The 19,662-nt window shown below is 51.1% G+C and overlaps 2 protein-coding genes across 4 annotated transcripts in view; both read left to right on the top strand.

The window, feature by feature from the left end:
* Nucleotides 1-3,394, top strand: part of Ptpn5 (protein tyrosine phosphatase non-receptor type 5) — an 81,533-nt gene extending 78,139 nt beyond the window's left edge. For all 3 annotated transcript variants that reach the window (XM_004650805.2, XM_045146329.1, XM_045146328.1), the window contains 3 exons: nucleotides 1,419-1,579; nucleotides 1,924-2,037; nucleotides 2,324-3,394. In XM_004650805.2, coding sequence (XP_004650862.1) covers nucleotides 1,419-1,579; nucleotides 1,924-2,037; nucleotides 2,324-2,417 — 369 coding nt within the window. In that variant the 3' untranslated portion in view covers nucleotides 2,418-3,394. The remainder of the gene's footprint in view (nucleotides 1-1,418; nucleotides 1,580-1,923; nucleotides 2,038-2,323) is intronic.
* Nucleotides 3,395-5,242: 1,848 nt separating this feature from the next.
* On the top strand, nucleotides 5,243-18,810 carry Igsf22 (immunoglobulin superfamily member 22). The gene is given in 22 exon segments (XM_045146145.1): nucleotides 5,243-5,351; nucleotides 8,460-8,567; nucleotides 8,783-8,895; nucleotides 9,947-9,992; nucleotides 10,311-10,396; nucleotides 12,024-12,304; nucleotides 12,974-13,031; nucleotides 13,139-13,280; nucleotides 13,374-13,667; nucleotides 14,765-14,795; nucleotides 14,797-14,896; nucleotides 15,363-15,408; nucleotides 15,411-15,455; nucleotides 15,458-15,546; nucleotides 15,549-15,634; nucleotides 16,029-16,155; nucleotides 16,325-16,514; nucleotides 17,424-17,603; nucleotides 17,606-17,708; nucleotides 17,862-17,879; nucleotides 18,518-18,754; nucleotides 18,756-18,810. Coding segments are annotated over 22 exon segments (2,544 nt in total).
* The last annotated feature ends 852 nt before the right edge of the window (nucleotides 18,811-19,662 follow it).

The following is a 19,662-nucleotide window of genomic DNA, read 5'->3' on the forward strand; positions in this document are numbered from 1 at the left end:
GTCTAACTTGCCAGGCTAAGGACTAAGCTGGGTGGACTTACTAGGACCAGTGAGCGCCATTGAAGGGTACCTTGCTTAGCTCCACTGCTATGATAGCAAGTAGCTGGGTGGCTTATAAACAAGGCTACAGCCAACAGTTCCGGAGGCTGAGAGGTCCAAGGTCAAGGCCCAGCATGGTTGGGTTGTGTCTGCTGAGGGCCATTCTTCCTAGTTCATGACTTTCCATGACAGAAGGGGCACTGAAGCTCTGGGGAGCCTCTAATCTAAAAGTAGGAATCCCACATAAGGACTGTGCCCTCCTGACTCAGGGATCCCCCTTTCACCCTAATGCCCTTAAACACGGATGAACATGGGGTCAGAAAGACAAAACATTCAGTCCAAAACAAAGGGGGCCTGTTCGGTTTGGTTTAATGTAGGGTATTTGGTTTTGGTTTTGTTTGTTTCTCTCTTTTCCCCCTCCCCCTTGGAGAGAGGCAGACAGAGAGAGAATGGGCGCACCAGGGCCTCCAGCCACTGCAAATGAACTCCAGATGCATGAGCCCTTTTGTGCATCTGGCTTACGTGGGGCCTGGAGAATCAAACCTGGGTCCTTTGGCTTTGCAGGAAAACACCTTAACTGCTAAGCCATCCCCCCAGACCCTGTTTCTCCTTTTTTGACACACTGGGGATGGAATCCGAGTTTTCACCCATACTAGATGAGTTCTCCTCCACTGAGCTGCGTTTTCTGCTCTTTTATTTATTTATGCCATTTTGAGATAGAGTCTCATAAAGTTGCTCAGGCTATCCTGGAATTCACTCTTGCTCAGGCAGGCATGGGACTTCTGATCTTCCTACCTCAGCCTTCTGAATGGCTGGGATGACAAGCCTACACCTTCGGGCCTGGCCAGAAGAGGGTTGGAGGCACAGGGCAGCATGTGCAGATGTGAGTTCTGGATGCACTGCTCTGACGCTGTGATTACGAAGTGGTGAGGGAGGAGAGTGGGATCCCATCCAAGCAGACAAATGGCAAAGTCCAAGTAGGACGGTGGAGAAGAGGTGACACTGCACCCGTGGCATAAGCATGGGATGGGCAGACAGTGAAGGGAAAGGATCAGCCCCTCACCTCTGGATCATACAACTGTGGGGTGCCTGGGACACCTCCAGATATTAATGAGTTGAAGATAAGCTCTTGGCTTCTCTCAAATGATTCTAGATTTATGAGCAGACCTGGCCCACACTTCCCTACTTCCTGACACACATACATCCCAAGCTGACTTTGGGCTTCTTCCTTGTGCCACTAGGCGGTGTGGTAGATGGCACTGACAGCCAAGGGGACTCACTCGCTGTGCACTCCCTTCTCACCTTCTTTGGGAGGCTTGGGTCTGAAAGCTTTCACGTGTATCTTGGTGTGTGGGGGGGGAATCCTATATCCTGGGCAGAGAGGGACTGAAGAGCGAGCCCTGAAGCACTACTGGTTCACATCCTGGCCTGACCAGAAGACCCCAGACCGGGCCCCTCCACTTCTGCACCTGGTACAGGAGGTGGAAGAGGCAGCTCAGAGTGAGGGGCCTCACTGTGCCCCCATCATTGTCCACTGCAGGTGGGTTTTTCCAGCCAGCCCCTGGGAAGGGAGCTGCCCAACCCCGGTGCAGCTCTGCCCCTCACCCCATCATCCCTGACCCTCAGTGCAGGGCTGTCTGCCCCTCACCCCGTCATCCCTGACCCTCAGTGCAGGGCTTAATGCCCCTCACCCCATCATCCCCGACCCTCAGTGCAGGGCTGTCTGCCCCTCACCCTGTCATCCCTGACCCTCAGTGCAGGGCTTTCTGCCCCTCACCCCGTCATCCCTGACCCTCAGTGCAGGGCTTTCTGCCCCTCACCCCGTCATCCCTGACCCTCAGTGCAGGGCTTTCTGCCCCTTACCCCGTCATCCCTGACCCTCAGTGCAGGGATTGGGAGAACCGGCTGTTTCATTGCCACCAGCATCTGCTGCCAGCAGCTACGACATGAGGGTATGGTGGACATCTTAAAGACCACGTGCCAGCTCCGTCAGGACAGGTCAGCTCACATTTGTACGGGGTAAGGGGCAGTTGACATGCCTGGCAGGGACTGAAGGACCGGTGAGGATCAGGTAGCACAGCTGGGAGAGAGCAGGTGGCTCTCTTCTGGAGGAAGAGAGAAAAGAAACAAGCTGGCGGGATGAGGACCGAGAACAGTGGGATGCATCACATGTGTGGGCAGAGGGCAAAGTTGGTCTCCCCAAGATGCCTGAAGACATCTGTCACATGTCTGGGGACTCCTGCAGCCCATCTTTGAGTGACCTTACTACATCTCTACTGGACAGGGGTGGCATGATCCAGACCTGTGAGCAGTACCAGTTTGTGCACCACGTGATGAGCCTCTATGAGAAGCAGCTGTCACACCAGTGCCCAGAGTGACCACACTGTCCCTTTGAGGTCCTCCAGGCACGGCACGGCCTGAGTCTGGCCCTTACCCCAGCTGCCCCTTCCTCTTCCTTCTCTCCAGTCTGCCCTCTTCCTCTGTTTTCCTGGCCGGGCCCTGACCTCTGTAGCTCTAACCTACTGTATATCCTGGGAAGTGGAAGGCATGAGAGGAATGCGCCAGGCCAGACCTGGGGCCCTGATTCTGACCCACACCATGAAGACCTGGGGCCTCATTTTTAATGATGGTTCCTTTGCTACTTGTTCCCAAACATTTCCATCCCTCCCTCCAAGTGTCCTGCCACAGCGTGTTCTGTCTGTCCATCATCTCTGCTATCTGTACCGGACACTGTGTCTCCTCAGCCGGGAAAGGGGCACTGTGCTGAGCTCCAGTACCCAGGGCCCCAGACAGAAGTGCCTGATTGGGCCCCTCAGCTTCTCCCAGAAAAAGGATTACACTTTACCACCAGGATGGAGAGAACAGAAAAAGAGGACCTGGAGACCAGGCAAGGGAAGCTCCTGAGGGGTTTGCTGAAAGACCCCAGCTACAGGAAGTCCCCGGGCTAGTGTGGACATCAGAGCCTGGGTGGCCTCTGGGTGTCAGGTGCCCTCAGGAGGCAATGACCAGCCTGAGACTAGAGAGGAAGAGGACAGATAGGAGTGGGGAGTCCAGAAGAGCCAGTCCTGGGCAGGGACTCAGCCCAGGTCTGTGTGAGACATTTTTCTGTGTCACTATGGGAAAGCCTGGAAGTATCACTGCGTGTCGCTCTGCGTGTGTCCCCGTGTCCATGCGTGTGTTGAGAGCCCATCAGAAGGGCATGCATGACTCTGGCAGCATGTGTTATCTTGGAGCCACGTGTTTTTAATTGCTGACTTTAAATATTTATTCCACGGCAGAGAGAGACATTTGGTGTCTTTTTATAATTCGCTCATGGTCGTTAAATAGAGCAATAAACAGAGCATTTTGAGCAAAACCAGCCTCCTGGGTCTGTGTGACTTACCTCGCTTTCCACCCTGCCCCGCCTTACCCTTGGCAAACTCCCTCCCAGCACATGTGCATGGGAAGCAGGGTCCTCATGCTTGCTGGCACCCCTGTGGAGCTAGGATGTGCCTACAGACAAACCTAAACTTGAATTGCCAAAGTCACTCTGCAGCATTCTCACCAATCCTCCACCCCAACCCCCAGAGATACCCTGGTTCATAGTCCCCAGCCTTCCTCTCACCTTGGACCCAGCTCTCTCTCTACCCCCTATCACCAAGCAGTGTGTCATGGAGCTAAACTAAGACCCAGATAAGTGACTGCCCCATGGGAGGGGCAGGCATTGAAAGAGCTGATGACTTTCCAGTGCCCCACTGTTGTGACAAAGAGGAAAGACTACTGCCCAGGCACTAGCTGAGCAGCCAAGCCATGGACACAGCATTACAGTATTGGAGGGTCCAGGTCAGTGCAGAAGATAAGGATGCCCTCTCCCTCCAGAGCGGGCATGACCTGGTCCTTCTGCTCTAGAGACGAATACAAGTGAGGTCTGGAGCCAAGACAGGGAAGGGGTCTCAGAAACCCGAGGCATAAGTAGCCTGGGTAGAAATATATGGGGTGGGATTTGGGGTTAGCCTCCAACCACCTGGTTCAGAAGAAGGCAGTTGAGTTCACTTGACTGAGGGCTCAAGAAGTAAGGATTCTGTTCCAAATAACCTTGGACCAAATGTCCTTGGACAAGCTACTTCAGTTTCCTCATCTGCCACTTTTTTTTATTATTATTATTATTTTTTGAGGTAGGGTTTCACTCCAGTCCAGGCTGACCTGAAATTCACTATGTAGTCTCAGGGTGGCCTCAAACTCACAGCGATCCTCCTACCTCTGCCTCCCGAGTGTTGGGATTAAAGGCATGCACCACCATGCCCAGCCAAATAAGAATTTTTTTAATATTTTATTTATTTATTTGAGAGAGATACAGAGAAAAAGAGGCAGATAGAGAACATGGGTGTGCCAGGGCCTGTAGCCACTACAAATGAACTCCAGATTCATACGCCACTCTGTGCATCTGGCCCTATGTGGATACTGGGGAATCAAACCTGGGTCCTTTAACTTCATAGACAAGCTCCTTAACCATTGGGCCATCTCTCCAGCCACGAAACCAGGCAGGTGAAGCTCTGTGGTGGTCTTAACATGAATGGGTAATGCAGAATTCCAATATGCAGTGAGAGAGAAAAGAAAGATGTGTTGTTTGTGCGTATGCTAGGCTGACAGGTACAATGGGATGGAGTACAAACGCATGTCCCATTTGATGCAGGAACTCCAGAAGAAAATACACACTGCACACAAGTCCCTGTCCAGGCAGTTGGGACATAGGAGACTCAGCAGTGGGAAGGGGATGTTTCTAGTGTTTTTAATGTAGAGTTATGGTTCCAGAAAAAGGTGTCAAAAAATCTAAACCTCTGCCTCTGGAAGCAGAAATGGAAATGCAATGTCATCCATCCTGGCATTCCAAATACCACGGGTCCCCAGGGCCCAGGAAGAAGAGCCACAGCTCCCTTTGAAGGAAGATCCTGCTTAGGCCTGACCTCCTCCACTCCGGGTGAGACGCCAGCCCTGCTCCCCTGTCAACAGGCTCGCAGCCCTCTGTGGGCCTTCCTTAGCTGACTAGGTAAGTTTAAGTTCTAGATCCACCTCTTCCACGACCTGGCACTGTGACAGCAAGAAAGTAAAGTAGAGAACCAGGAGAGTAACCTCTGAATACCCCTCCTCCTCCCTCCTCCCTCCTCCCTCACAGCCTCATCCTCTGTCTGGTCCACATAGGTGAGTGCCCAAGCCTGCTGTCACCATGACTACCATTCACCACCAACAGATGGTACAGGAGCAGGTGTCCATGGAGTTCCCCAGCAACACCACCCACGTGCAGACCTTCTCCCAAACAACAAAGATCGTGGGAGGCAAGGGGAGTGGGTGAGGGGATGAGGAGGGGAGTCAGGAAAGAGCATCTTTTCTTCCTCAACACTAATCCCTGGGTGCTGCCATCTTTGCCAGGAGTCAGCTCTTCAGAAGCCCATAACACCAGCAGCAACCAACTGCCTCCCAACCAGTGCTTCTAATCTGGGACTTGATAACACTTTACCCAGCTGGATGTTCACCCACAGATCAGATCTCTAGAAAAACAGATTAGAAAACAATCAATCCTATGGACATTTGTGATAAACTCTTTAGTTGCTTAAGGTGTTCAGAGCCAGATGCAAATAAACTGAATTTCGCACATCAGGAAGGTGATCACGTTGAAAATACCCACCCTGCTCCATTTCAGAAGTGGAAGACTTGGCCACCTGTGGAGACAGGAAGAGTGCATAAACAAGTGACCCAGCAACCCTTGGGATCAGAGTCAGGGAGGACGGACCCAAAGGAAATGTGCAAAAGGGTCTCAGCAAAGCAGACAGCTTTAGTCAACACTCTAGTGGAAAGTGGTTAAAGATGGCCAGGTGCCAGGGTGTTAAGTGTCTGCCTTCACAGTCCCTGCTTCTCCCTCAAGGTCTCAGGAGGACAGAATCCCTCAAGGCCCTCTGTGTACAAGGTCGTGAGATAAACATTACGACACTCTGTCCAGTGAGGAAGATTCTTGGAGTAAAGCAGCTGAGACTCCAAGTCTATGGTCTGGGGCAGAAGTTTCAGGGCAATTTTTGGCAGATTCTCAGCCTGGTCTATGTCATAGAGACACTTTAGCATAGGGTCGGCAGCAGGGAAGTTAGCCATTCATGAGTCACCCATTAAATTTGGAATGTTTTTAAGCACTCCAGAGATTCTGATGTGCAGCTAGAGTTGAGAACACTGGCATGCAGGGGGTGTGGAAGTGGAGGAAAGAGTGGGGTACACTGGAGTGCACTCCCATCTAAAGAGCAGCTGAAGTTGACCTCCCACTGAATGATGCTAAATGGAGTATGAGTCAGTTGTCAAAAATACAGCCATCAAAATTTGTAAGGGACATCTTTCCATTGTCAAATGCATGGCTGTTGTTGGCTTATGCATTGTAGATGTCAAATAAAAGACATCTGCAGGCCAGGTACAGCCTGGACATTACCTGTTTAAGACCTCTGGTCACATTTAAAATCAGGTCATTAGAATATCTTAAAAAATGTTTTCCATCTCAGTCCCTCAGATAAGTGGAGATAATAAGGGCACCTGCTTCACCGGGTGTTGTGAGGATTAAATAACCTCCAACATGTGCCTCATGGGTCACAAAACAGGGGGCATGCTCCACGAACCACAGCAGTTGTTATTAACTGATAACTCACCAGTATAATGATGGTCTATAGTTTTTACTGCAAAATAGGTTTCAACTACATTGCTATATTGAATATGCTATCGGGGGGTTGACAGTGTAGCTCACTGATATAAGGCCTGGGTTCAATCTATAGCACAAAAAAGAAAGAGTTGGGGCTTGGGAGATGGCTCAGTGGTTAAAGGCACTTGCTTGTAAAGTCTATCAGTGCCCATGTAAAGCTAGATGCACGAAGTGGTGTGTATGTCTGGAGCTCATTTGCAGTGGCAAGAGACCCCAGTATGCCCATACTCAATCTCTCTCTCTCTAGTTCTCTCTTTTTACAAATGAATAAGTAAAAAATAATTTTTGATTTTAAAAAGTGTTTTTGGGTTTATTTGGGGTTTTTTTGTTTTGTTTGGTTTGGTTTGGTTTTCCAAGGTAGGGTCTCACTCTAGCTCAGGCTGACCCAGAATTCACTATGTATTCTCAGGGTGGCCTCAAACTCACAATGATCTTCCTACCTCTGCCTCACGAGTTCTGGGATTAAAGGCCTTAAGAAGATTTTTTTTAAAGAAGGAAAGAGAGGAGGAGCAAGAAAGAGAGAAAGGGCTGGAGAGATGGCTTAGCAGTTAAGCACTTGCCTGTCAAGCCTAAGGACCCCAGTTCGAGGCTCAATTCCCCAGAACCCATGTTAGCCAGATGCACAAGGAACGCACGCGTCTGGAGGTCCTTTGCAGTGGCTAGAGGTCCTGTCGTGCCTATTCTGTATCTATCTATCGGCCTCTTTCTCTCTCTGTTGCTCTCAAACAAATAAATTTAAAAAAAAAAAAAAAGAAAGAAAAAAAAGAGTACAGAGCCAGGTGTAGTGGAACACACCTTTAATCCCAGCATTCAGGAGACAGAGGTAGGAAGATCATTGTGAGTTTGAGGCCACCCTGAGACTACATAGTGAATTCTGGGTCAGCCTGAGCTACAGTGAGACCCTACCTCGAAAAACAAAACAAACAAAAAAAAAAAAAAAAGAGTAGGAACATAGGTCAGTGGTACAGCATTTGCCTGGTACACATAAAGCCCTGAGTTCAATTCCAACACCACAAAAAAAATAATAATAATAAATAAAGGAAAAGGAGGGCTGGAGAGATGGCTTAGCGGTTACGGCACTTGCCTGCAAAGCTAAAGAACCTCGATTCAATTCCCCAGGACCCATGTAGCCAGATGCACAAGGAAGCACATGCATCTGGAGTTCTTTTGCAGTGGCTGGAAGCCCTGGTGCACCCGTTCTTTCTCTCACCCTGCCTCTTTCCCTCTCTCAAATACATAAATAAAAATAAAATATTTTTTAAAAAAGAAAAGGAAAGCTAGCTGTGTTCTTTCCATGAAGGACATGCCCATATATTCCCCTGACCTGCCCCCAATGGGCAATGTGTGTGTCCCTCACCCAAGAATCACCACTTTCAAAGCAACCGCAGAGAGAATAGCTCAGAGCAGCGCTTACCTTGGCTATAGGCCACCCAAGCAGAAGAGTGGGGTGCTCCTAGAGTCCCAGATCTTCTAGGGGAAGACTGGCTGTGGCCAGTCCTGAGAACACTGTTGAAGGGGAGGGAATGAGCCAGTGCCCCCTGCTGGTTGAAACCAGACAGAACCCAATGACCAGAGTCTCAAGGTCTTCTTGGGGGCCCCTGCCCTCTCTGGCTCTCGGGCCCAGGCTTCACCCACTCAAGCCACGGTGAGCCTTCCCATCCCAGCTGGGCCCCCACTTGGATCCTATTCTGACCTCTCACTTGACGCTCAGAGGAAGTCATGACAAGGTGCTCCAGCACAGTGGAGTCCTTTAACATCCCTGCAGGGGAGAGCAACTCTGAGTTTGTGGAGACGCCTCATCCAATCGCTGCTCCCAAGGGTGTGTCATTCCTCACGAATCCCCTTCTTCTCCAGCCCCCACCCCAACATCCCCATACATAGACACTGGCAGAGCCAAACCCAGGGTCTCTTCACTTCCCCAGGCCAGTGCAGGTCCTTAGGAGAAGGCAGCACGTCAGCAGTGCTTCTGGCCCACACAAGAAGGGCAGGATCATGTGTCCTGTACCCACCGCAGGGGGAAAGCTGTGTTCTGAGGTGGGGTGCAGGGAAGCCCCCAAGCCCAACATCTCCTGGAGGAGAGCAGCAACCCCACCAAGGAGACGGCTAAGATTGTCTATGACAGCATCAACAAGGAATGTGTGCTGAGGGTGTGGTTGCACATCCCTCCAGGCTGAGGCCAGGACCCCAGGGCCTCTCACTGGCTACAGAGCCACAGTGGTGAACGAAGACTGGGTGGTGGGGAGAGAGGCTACCTAAAGTCCCTTGCTGGACATGTGAGAAGGATAGGAGAAACCAGAGTCAGCAGGCCCAAAATGATCCACGGGGCAGGAGATTAGCCAAGGCCCAACAAAAAGGCATGGTGAGGGCAACCAGAAGGGAAGGGCAAGTCCAGAAGGCAAGAACCAAAGTGCAGACTCAGCTAGGAAGCTGGGGCTCAGTTGTAATAGGTAAAGTAAGGCCAGCCTGGGGCCTAGCAAGGGCGGGTCGCATGGTAGGAGCAAGAAGCAGGCATCCTGGGCCTTGCCAAGGGCTAGTCACCCTCAAGGCAGCCAGCTTCCAGGTCACGTCCTGACAGCTAGCTCCACCTGCTACCTCACGTTTCAGGCACTTTGAGGAAAGAGAAGGATGGGTCACCATGAGCTGCTGTAACCACTGGGTTCTCGCCCTCGCTCCTGCTGTGGAAGGTAAAGGGTTCCATTCTCCCTCATGACAGAAGTTGATTACTTCTCCCAAAGCCCCATCCCTTGAGCCCTCAGGCCCCTGCACAAGCTGCCTCAGCACCCTTTACACAAGTCACTCATTTAGCCAGAACCTCCTGAGAGCCCACCTGGCTATAAGCATCATGAAACAGGCGCCAAGCCAACTCATTCACTCCTGTTTCCTCTGGGGTTCAGGCCTTGTACAAAGCAATAAACTGCATTGAGTAGAAGACTCATCCCATGGCCAAAGACTGCAGCTCAGTCCATGCCAAAGGTCCCTCCCTCAAGGAGCTCACGGCCAAGAGGAGAGTGATGACAGAGCAGAAAGTGGGATCAGGCAATAAGTGTGCATACTCATACTGGTGGTCTGATTCTCTACAATAAACCCACATTCAGTTCCTCCCCTCTCCCCCCACACACAAAAATCCTCAGTTCCCATTTCATAGCAAGTCTCTGTGGCCCCCCTTTGCCACCAGGTAATGGTCTGACTCTTGTCCAGCTGGAAGCTCTGACCTCAGACGACTCCATGTATTGTCAGCATGGAAGTATGAATGGATTTCCCCCAGTTGGTTCAAAAGTTTGTTAAAGTTTGTATTTTAGATCTCCAGCCACCTGGCTGGAGGAGGTGTCACTGTGGGCAGATCCTAGGGTCCAGCCCAAAGGCGTGGGGGGTGGAGCTGGAGTTCCAGTCTAAAGGGACGCAGAGAGCCTCAGTTCTGTGGCTGCTCCTTCAGTGTGCACGCTTGTGATGCTGGAGGTGGCTGTCCTTCCCCCACTCTGTCTTTGCGTGGACCTGTGAGGGGCCAACTTCTGCCATTACGGAACTTCCCCTCCATCTGCAAGCTTCTGTAAATCCCTTCCAGAAACCGTGTCCAGTCTGGAGGTCCATCCCAGCAACCTGAAGCTGACTGCGACAGCCAGCAGTGACCATGTGGATGCCATCTATTCAGTGTCCTTGCTATGACAGAAAGTGAGCCAATCCCCTCTCCTAAGCTGACCCCTGAGTCTCCAGGCCCCACCGCATCCACCTCCCCTGTCTGTGCTGAAGACGAGGCACTGAGGTTCTCCGAGGGTGGGGGTGATGAAGGCAGGAAGGGTGGCTGAGCGCCAGACAGCCGCAGACCTGCCTCTCCAGGAAAGAGCTGACTGTGTGCAAGCTCAATGGGAAAGCGCTGGAGAGGGATCAGTGTCTGAAGACAGACTGACTCACACACTTAAGATTAAGGCTGCCGGGCTGGAGAGATGGCTTAGTGGTTAAGCGCTTGCCTGTGAAGCCTAAGGACCCCAGTTCGAGGCTCAATTCCCCAGGACCCACATTAGCCAGATGCACAAGGGGGCGCACACATCTGGAGTTTGTTTGCAGTGGCTGGAAGCCCTGGTGCACCCATTCTCTCTCACTCTCTGTCTTTCTCTCTTTCTCTCTCTCTCTGTCACTCTCAAATAAATAAAAATAAACAAAAATAAATTAAAAAAAAAAAGATTAAGGCTGCCAAACTCTGTGACGGTGGAGTTCTCTGCCCCGGCAGGGGACCTGACAGAAGGCTCAACTCCCTACTGAGTGGCTAGGCAACCTCCAAGTGGTCATCTACCCACCCACCTGTCCATCCATGCTCTCTTTGCAAGGCCCTGTGGTGGGAACTGGGAAACGGGTTTTCTCTGAAAACTCCTGGCCTGGTAGGGGAGGTGTGAAAATGCAACTAGAATGGCAGGCCTTAAGCTGAGTCAAGACACACTGGGGTCTTACTATCAGCTGGGAGTCTCCTCCTCTCCAGCAACTGTTTACTGCTTATGAAGCCTTGGGGAGAGGGCTTGTGAATGTTTTAACTTTGAGCTTCTTGTGCCTGGTAAGTTGTGCCATATTCTCTTACTACACTAACCCCATCCCTCCAGGAGGGAACGTTTCAACTGGGAGGAAATAGCTGCTGGACACCTTAATGGCTCTAACATCATGTATTCCAAGAGTCTTATCACATCCCCATATTATAACTAGTTTAGGGACTTACACATGACAGTGAGTACACAAATGAGCATATCACAGACATGAATCACACATGTAATTAGTACTGTAATAGAGACAGATACAGAGGCTGTGGAAGCCCCAGGAAGGGGACCAGTGTGGCAGTGTCATACAGGGTATGAGGAGGTAATGCCAGAGCTTTACCAACAATCAAAGAAGCTCAGCTTTCAGAGGAAGGGAGTGGAGACAGCATCTCCAGCAGAGCTAATGGCATGAACAAGGCCCAGACGAGAGGCAAAGGCTGGTCGGGCATCAGAGCTCTTAACTGTAATGTCCAAAAACTGTCCCATTTTGCTTATGAGCGGACAGACTAAAGATGTGACTGGCTCATGTAGAGTCAAGCAGGGGAAGTGTCAGGGCCAGGACTCTCCCTGCATGCTCTGTGATGGGTCACATGCTGCATACACATGTGCTCAGTGTCAGAAGTCCATGTTTTGTAGGGCCAAAAAGAGAGTTGCAGAAAACGGCCGTAAGGGTTTGGGAACAGGCCGAAGTGTTTGTCTATTTGCAGCAATATCCATCAAAATAGTAAGCAGTATGAATACTACACGTGGAAAAGAGAGGAGCCCCACATGAGCTGATGTCCAGGCACGTGGCATTGTGCTGGAAGCACGATGGACGCCTGCTGTTGAGAGGCTTCAAGTGCAATGTGAGTCAGGAAGGCAAGCGAGCAGAGCTGGTCATTGACGATGCACAGCTCAGAGATGGTGGTGAGTACACAGTGGTGGCCCTGCAGGACGGGGACCCCACTGAACACGTCAGTACTGCCACCCACACTGTGGAAGGTACACTCTGACAAGCCACAGTGACCACTGGGCTTGACCTCAGCATTTCTCCACAGTAGACCCTGATCTGCCCCTCTCCTGACTCCAACTCTCCACCAAACCATGACCAACTTGTACCTCCCACTCTGACTCCTCCTACCCCATCTCCCAAATACTCCGGTCTCCCTTCCCCTGACCAGCCATACTTCTGATGCCCTGACCATCCTCTGCCGCTCAGAGTCTACCCCAGGCTCCCTAACTTCATCTTTACTTTCAAACTCTGGCCATTCCCAGCAACCCTAATTGTCCCAAACATCTTAATGCAGATCATCCCTATACCCTTAACCACACCTACTCCCTGTTGCCCCGACCACCTCAACCTCAGTGACTCAGAGTATCCCACAGACTACCACGACTACAGCCAGACATCCCGATGCACTATCTGCATCTCCAGCTTCCATTTCCCTCGTCATCAGCGCAGGCCAAGCCCCAGCTGAGCGGTGTCCACTGACCAGCTCCCCACTGTCTGTCTGTCTCTCTCTCCATCTCCCTGATCACCACTTCCCCAGCCACCAGCCTTTCCCCACACCCTTCCACCTTGCCTCAGTCTGTCCACTGGCCTCTGCCACACCAGCTGCATAAATCACAAGCCCTGATTTCTCCCAGGACCATGCCACTAGCTGATTTCCCACAAGTCCTTTTCACCCCAACACTCTGATCCAGTCCCAGCCTCTCTTTTCCCCAGAGCATCAGGCCACCGTGAAGAGCAGTTGGTAGACATGCTGGCTACCCCGCCCACTTGTGTGCAGTACCAACCAATGAAGGATGGCAAGGGGGACCGAGGCAGGGGCCAGGAAGGGGATGGAAGCCCACTGAGCCACACCCCATTCATGCCTGACCCTTTCTCCAGGTCACGAACTTGTAAGGGGTGCCCATCAAGACGCAGGGTGCTGTGCACAAGCTCGTCTTCCCCACCCTGGGCCCGGAGCATGAGGACAAGTACCTACGGCAGGCCAAGGGCGCAGCCTGTGACACCTCCACGTTCATCTCAGGTATGAGCCACTCAAGGTGGTCAGAGTTCAAGGGCACCTGGCCCATCACATGCTCACAGTCCCTCCTCCACTCCCTGATGCCCTGCCCTGCATATCCTCCTACCATCAACCCATGCAGCCTGGAGGCACTAGCTGCACATCCTCTGACCTTGAAGGCAGGCCACATGGCCCGCATCAAAGTACTCTTTTGGGCAAGGTCACTGCCCAAAGGAAGCTGGTGCAAGGATGGAATGGAGGTGACGGAGGAGGAACATGTGTCCATGGAGCGCAGTAGAGCCCCGCCCTGCTCACCATCCCAAGCTGCAGGGGAGGACAGCAACCTGACCCTGCTCAAGCTCAAGAAAGACCATGGCACAGCCACAGCCACTCTGCACCTCAGCCTGGTGGGTGAGGGCATCACTGCAGGGCTGTCTGCACACCCACTACCCAGTGCTCAGAGAGGGTAGCAGCTGGGGAGGAGGCCCCAGAAAGAGCTGGTGTTTGGGCTGGAATGGGCGTGATGACTTTGTAGCCAGAAGCCCATGTCCTAACTTTTCAAGTGACTTCGCTCAAGTAGACTTCTCTATACCTCAGTTTCCTACCAAGAACAGACTGCTATTTCTCCCCTAGAATCTGTTTCTGGCAGTTTTCAAATACAGACTTTCCAGTGGTAATGTAAGTATTGCTATGGGCTGAACAGGACAATGTGGTTGGAGTTAAGGAGGAATGAAGTCAGAGGTAGGATTGAGGAGCAGAGGTCAGATTTGCTGGCAAAAGTTAGATGGCTGGGAAAATAAGAATGGAAAGATGGAGTGGGAATGGGATTTGGGGTTGATCTGAACATGAGGATAAGGAACAAGATGAGGAGCTGGCATTAGTGAATTTACATTCAGCATCCAACACACACACACACACACACACACACGGTCACTCCACCTGCATTCCCACAAAGTTGTGGAGTGAGAAGGTTGGAATTTTCATTCAGTTTAGCAGCTGGACTGTGACACTAGAAAACACCGGTGTTCTGGAAGCTGAGATCGGGTTTTTTGAGAGGGTGTGACAGGGACAGGGGCAGCTAAGCAAGAATCTCTAGAGTCTTCAGGTCACCCAATCCTAAGCAGGCAGGAGGCTCAGGGAGCATAGATCAAATTTTCTAGCAAGTCTTAGAAAGAGGGATGCTGGAGCCAGGCATGGTGTTGCACGCCTTTCATCCCAGCACTCAGGAGGCAGAAGTAGGAGGATCGCTGTGAGTTCGAGGCCACCCTGAGACTACTTAGTGAATTCCAAGTCAGCCTGGGGTAGAGTAAGACCTACCTTGAAAAAAAAAAAAAAAGAGGGATGCTGGACACAAGAAAAAGCAAGGGATCCAGAAAGCTCAGAATCCAGCCACGCCCTAGTCTGGCCAGACCCCCGGTAAGTGGTTGGAGGCTCTTCTGATCCTTTGCTTCCGGCCCCATTGTGACTCTGTTCCTACTCCCCAACCGTCCAAGCCTCCACAGACTGAGCGGAGTTCCTGGAGCTCTCAGGAAACTGCACATGAAGTAGAAAGCTGCAAGAACAGTGACAGACAGCCAGTGACATGGTTCATAGTGGAATGGAGGGCTGTTGGCAAGAAGTCCTGGATTAAGATAGGGGAGGTATGCCAGGCATGGTGGCACATACCTTTAATCCTAGCACTCAGGAGGAAGAGGTAGGAGAATCACCATGAGTTCAAGGCCACACTGAGACTACATAGTGATTTCCAGGTCAGCCTGGACTAGAGAAAACCCTATTTCAAAAACAAAAAAAAGTGAAAAAACACTGAGCAGGTCTTGAGTTTAAAACATAAGGTGGGAATGCCATTTGTAAAAGGATGTGGTGGGGATGGCTGGATTAAACTAAGGGTTCTGAATGAAGCATGGCTTAGCTTGTAAGGAATGGCCAATTTTGAGGATTTCGGTAAAAGAACTGAGTTAGCACACTGTTGAGTGTTCAAGGTTGGGTACTGAAGGTGTCAGCTGTGAGAACTGAATGTAGATGGTAGAAGTTAGGGTTCAGATGTACTGAGTATAAGGAAAGGAGTGGGTTGTATGAATTTGGGGACTGACATCTGTGCTTCACCAGAACCTCCAAGGCCGAGTACAGGGCCTGCACATGTCTGGCTCCTCTAACTAAGCATTTGCCTTGGCTGGTGGGATCCTATGGAGGACAACCCACCATTGGGCTGTACCTTGAGATGCAAGCCAAAGGCTGTAAAGACTGGTCAGCGTGCACAAAGATCCCCTTCTCAGGTGCCTTCCACACAGTGGTGGGGGCCTCACTGAAAGGCAGAAATACTTCTGCATCCAGGCTATCAACAAGGTTGGAGTTGGGGAGCTTGGGAAGCTAGATGAGGGGTCAATGTCATGCTACCACTGGGTGAGGATGCAGGGCTAGGGGTTCAGGCCCAACATCCTAGCTCCAAACCTCCCCTAAGGCCTCATCCCACAGGGAAGACTAGATGTGTGTGGTGAGAAGTCATCCATACTTCTCTGCCTGGACAGAGCTGGGGAGAGCCCAGGAACACTCCTACTGGGGAAACTGTGTTGTCATACAATATCATCTAGAAATGAACACCACACAGAGCCTGCCTTTCAGGCTTTGCCTACAAGGAGAGAACCAGACAAGAAATCAGTGCCTCACAGTACAGGAGGACAGCCATGTGTCTGTATGGCCTACAGTCAGACCATGAAAGAGGAGAGACTGGGAAAGGCTGTGAAATGGAGGCCTCAAGCTGAGTTACCTTGAAAGAGAGGTCCATGCCCTCACCTCTGTGCCTTCCACCCCAGCTGTCCCCAAGTTTGACCACAGTGTGTGGCTGAAGAGTCACATGGTGGTATGTGCTGGCACAGCCCTCTGCATCCATGCAGCCTTTTCTGTGACTTGATCCCTGATCCTGCTCCCATATATCCCCGGCATGACCAAGTTGGGTGTTACCACCATTATAATCTGTCTCTAAAGACCCTGGCCCTGAAGCCTGGCAGGGGAAAGTCTTCTTGCAAATGCCATCTAAGTGGCCAATGGTGCCATTTCTTATCACCACCCAGGGTTCACTACCGCCAACTGTGGCCTGGCAAAAAGACAGCATCATCACCAAGGGCTGGGAAACTATCACTAGAGGCAAAAACTACGCCCAGTTCATCAATAGTACCAAACGCTCTGACTCAAGAGGGTATCGAATCTTGCTCCAGAATAAGTTTGGAGAGGTACACTATGACATCCACATGAGTGTGGTAGGTACAGACAGTGGACAGAGGCCTTAGGGAGGCATCCTTGCACTCTCTCCAAAATGTAGCTCCTGGGGCTAGAGAGATAGCTCAATGGTTAAGGCACTTGCCTGCAGAGCCTAATGACCCAGGTTCAATTCTCCAGTACTCATGTAAAGCTGGATGCACAGAGTGGTGCAAGCATCTGGAGTTCATTTGCAGAGGCTAGAGGACCTGGTGTGCCCATTCTCTCCCTCTCTCCTCTCTCTCTCCTTGCAAATAAATAAAAATAAAATAAAATGTAACTCCCACTGCTGCTTAGTAACCTAAGGCACATTCCCAACTAGGATATTCAAGCCTTCTTTGACACCACAAAGCAAGGCCTTTTTGGCCTCACCTGGTGGAGTCTTTTCCCCTCTTATCTCAATGTCCTAAAGCCCTGGAGACATTAAGCTGGGTCGCAGCCCTTGTTTCAGATTCTTCAGTCCTATCTGATGAGATTTGAAGCATAAACAGCAATCTTCAGGGAGAGCAGAAAAGGGCTGAGGGGCAGGACTCCCCAAGGGAAATGAATGTTGGAAACTGGAGTGGCCTCTTACAGAAGACTGGAAACTGTAGCAATGCTCCGGCCCACAGAAAGGAAAGGATGAACAAATATTGAGCAGAAACTTCACAGTGGCCACATTACCCTTGACTCCTGTAAGGTGAGCAGCCATTAGTAATCTTCATTTTGCAAACAAGGAAACGGGTCTCACAAGAGAGACCCAACTTGTCAAAGATCACACAGCTACGCAGTGCCGAAGTAATAGGTTTTTTACATATGCTGCCTGAGACTCAGGGAGGAAAGCATATTGTCCCGTCACCACCAGGCCTGGCAGGCAGCAGGGTGCAGCACACCTGCAGGCCTCAGGGTGGCTGACAGCGTTTCTCTCTGTTCCAGATACCCCAACCCCTACAACCCTGAAGCTGTTTGAGGTGGTCCCCAACATGGTGACTCCATCCTGGAACTATAGCCCTGATGTGCAGGAAGATGGTGATGCCCACTATGTCACCATGAAGAAGGACACAAGCAGCCCCACCTGGTTCACCTCAGCTGAGCATGTCTTCAGCAACAAGCACATGGAGACAGGAAGTACTACTTCAGGGTGATGGCTCGGAATGAAATCAGTTACAGTGACCCCCTGGACTCCAAAGACACCTGGCTTGTCAGTGAGGACCAGAGAGAGTAGGGAGGGACTCAGTTTGGGTTTCATCTGGGAGACCTGATGGTGAGGAGGACATGAGGTTCATAAGGATTCAGGTGCCCAAGAGAACTGCAGAGATAGAAGGGTTAACATCTGGATGCTGGGGAGAGTGGATTTTGAGGAAGTTTAGCAAGACATCTTAGTTCTGAGCAGTGAGGCAGACATGGAGATGGGAGCACTTACCCTTGGGGACCCAAATAACAGAAGAGTGGATAATTACATAGGAGACTTAGGGCCTGTTATAAAGGGAGAGACTATAGGGATGATGGCTGGGTAGGGACTCAAGGGAATAGGGATGAAGTCTGGAAACACTAAAGAGAAGGGGGCTAAGGATGGAGGTAACATCAGAAAGCTGGAAGTGAGGGGCTAAATGGGGCAGAGGGCAGACCTTAGAAACTGAACTGACACAGGAGAGTTCAAGGCCAGAGTAAATAGCTGTGAATACCAGGGTCTGACAAGTTGGTTCTAGAACGGCTTCTAGGCCCCTGTAGGTCTGGGAAAGCATAAAAACCTATACACCCGTCTTAGCTGAGGGCACTCTAGAGTGTATGAATCTTAGGGAGGGGACAGAGGAGCCCATAGGAGCCAGTATAAGGTTGGGCCTCCAGAGCAGAATACTAGACAGCACCTAAGAATATGACCAGGTCTTCCAGGTTCCATGTGAGCTGAGTCTCCTGGGTGTCTTTGGAACTCTAAGATGGGATGGCAGGCAGAGGCCTTGGCTATCTACCCAAGCTCACAGCTGGCCCATCCCACCTATGCAGTTGAGCACCTGAGCCCCAAGATGGAGGAAGACCTGCCAGCTGAAAGACTGGCACTACGCACTCCACTTCCTGACCCCACTCCAGCCACACACAGCGCTGCATGCCCAGAACCACATGACATGTGCCTTCCTTGGGAACCTGCAGCCCATGGTGACCATCTACAAGGGTCACATGAACATTGTCGCCAACTCTTAGTTCTGGTACAGCTCCACCAGTGGCATGTGCACCCTTGTCATCCCCACCTGCCCTCTAGGCGGTGGCGATTAGAGTGCTGGCAGAGAATGAGCTGGGGGACCATAGCTGCACCCTCACCAACTGACACCATTAGGCCTAGAGAGAACACATCCACTGCCCAGGGTCTGGGCTGCAAACCATCTAGCAGCTCTCTTCTATTGGCTGTTGCTGTTTCTCATTAAGCCTGCCCTTAAGTAGTGCAAATCTCTCATGGCCATGTGCTGTGTTCCCGACCTTTGCAGACGTGGGGCTTGTGATTGCTTGATAAACTATGGTTTGCACCCCTTGGTGAACTGAAATGCAAACCCACCTTGAAAAAGATATGGGTATCAAGTTTAAACTAGACTCACTCACCAGTCATATTCTGTCCAGCATGGATCTGGAAGGAGTCTGTATGTTTACAAAATTCTGCAGGTAATTTCTGATATGCATCAAGACTGAAAAACACTGGTCTTGGAAACAGACAGGGGCACAAACAGGGAAGGCTGAGGGGACCCTTCCTCTTGCAAATGCCCACCTCGCTTTTCATCATGAATGCGCTTGTAGAGGAAGATATTTCACTCCTTCCCACCATGTTTTCTTTATAGCTAGAGTGAGCAGTCTGAGCCCTCTAAATACAAAGCCAACCTGCCTTGCTCCTGACTTAAACCCCCTCCTAGCTTTTCCCTGATCCTCATATTCAAATCCCAGCTGGTCAGGCATCCTGTTCCCGACCTCTCCAGCTTCATCCTGTCACTCCTTGAACTCGGTTGGTACGGTGTCGCTCTAAGGTTGTGGTCTCCATGGATACAGATCTTTTCTCATCTGGTTACAGATGCCTTCCCTTGGGAAGAAGGCCACGTCCCACTGCTCTGTCTCTCAAGTGCTAAGCTAAGTGTCTGGCACTGAGAAAGTATTTCCAAAGTGTCTGCTTAACTGTGCAACTGAACTAGGCCAG

This window comes from Jaculus jaculus, chromosome 3, assembly GCF_020740685.1.
Source record: "Jaculus jaculus isolate mJacJac1 chromosome 3, mJacJac1.mat.Y.cur, whole genome shotgun sequence".
Classification (NCBI taxonomy): domain Eukaryota; kingdom Metazoa; phylum Chordata; class Mammalia; order Rodentia; family Dipodidae; genus Jaculus; species Jaculus jaculus.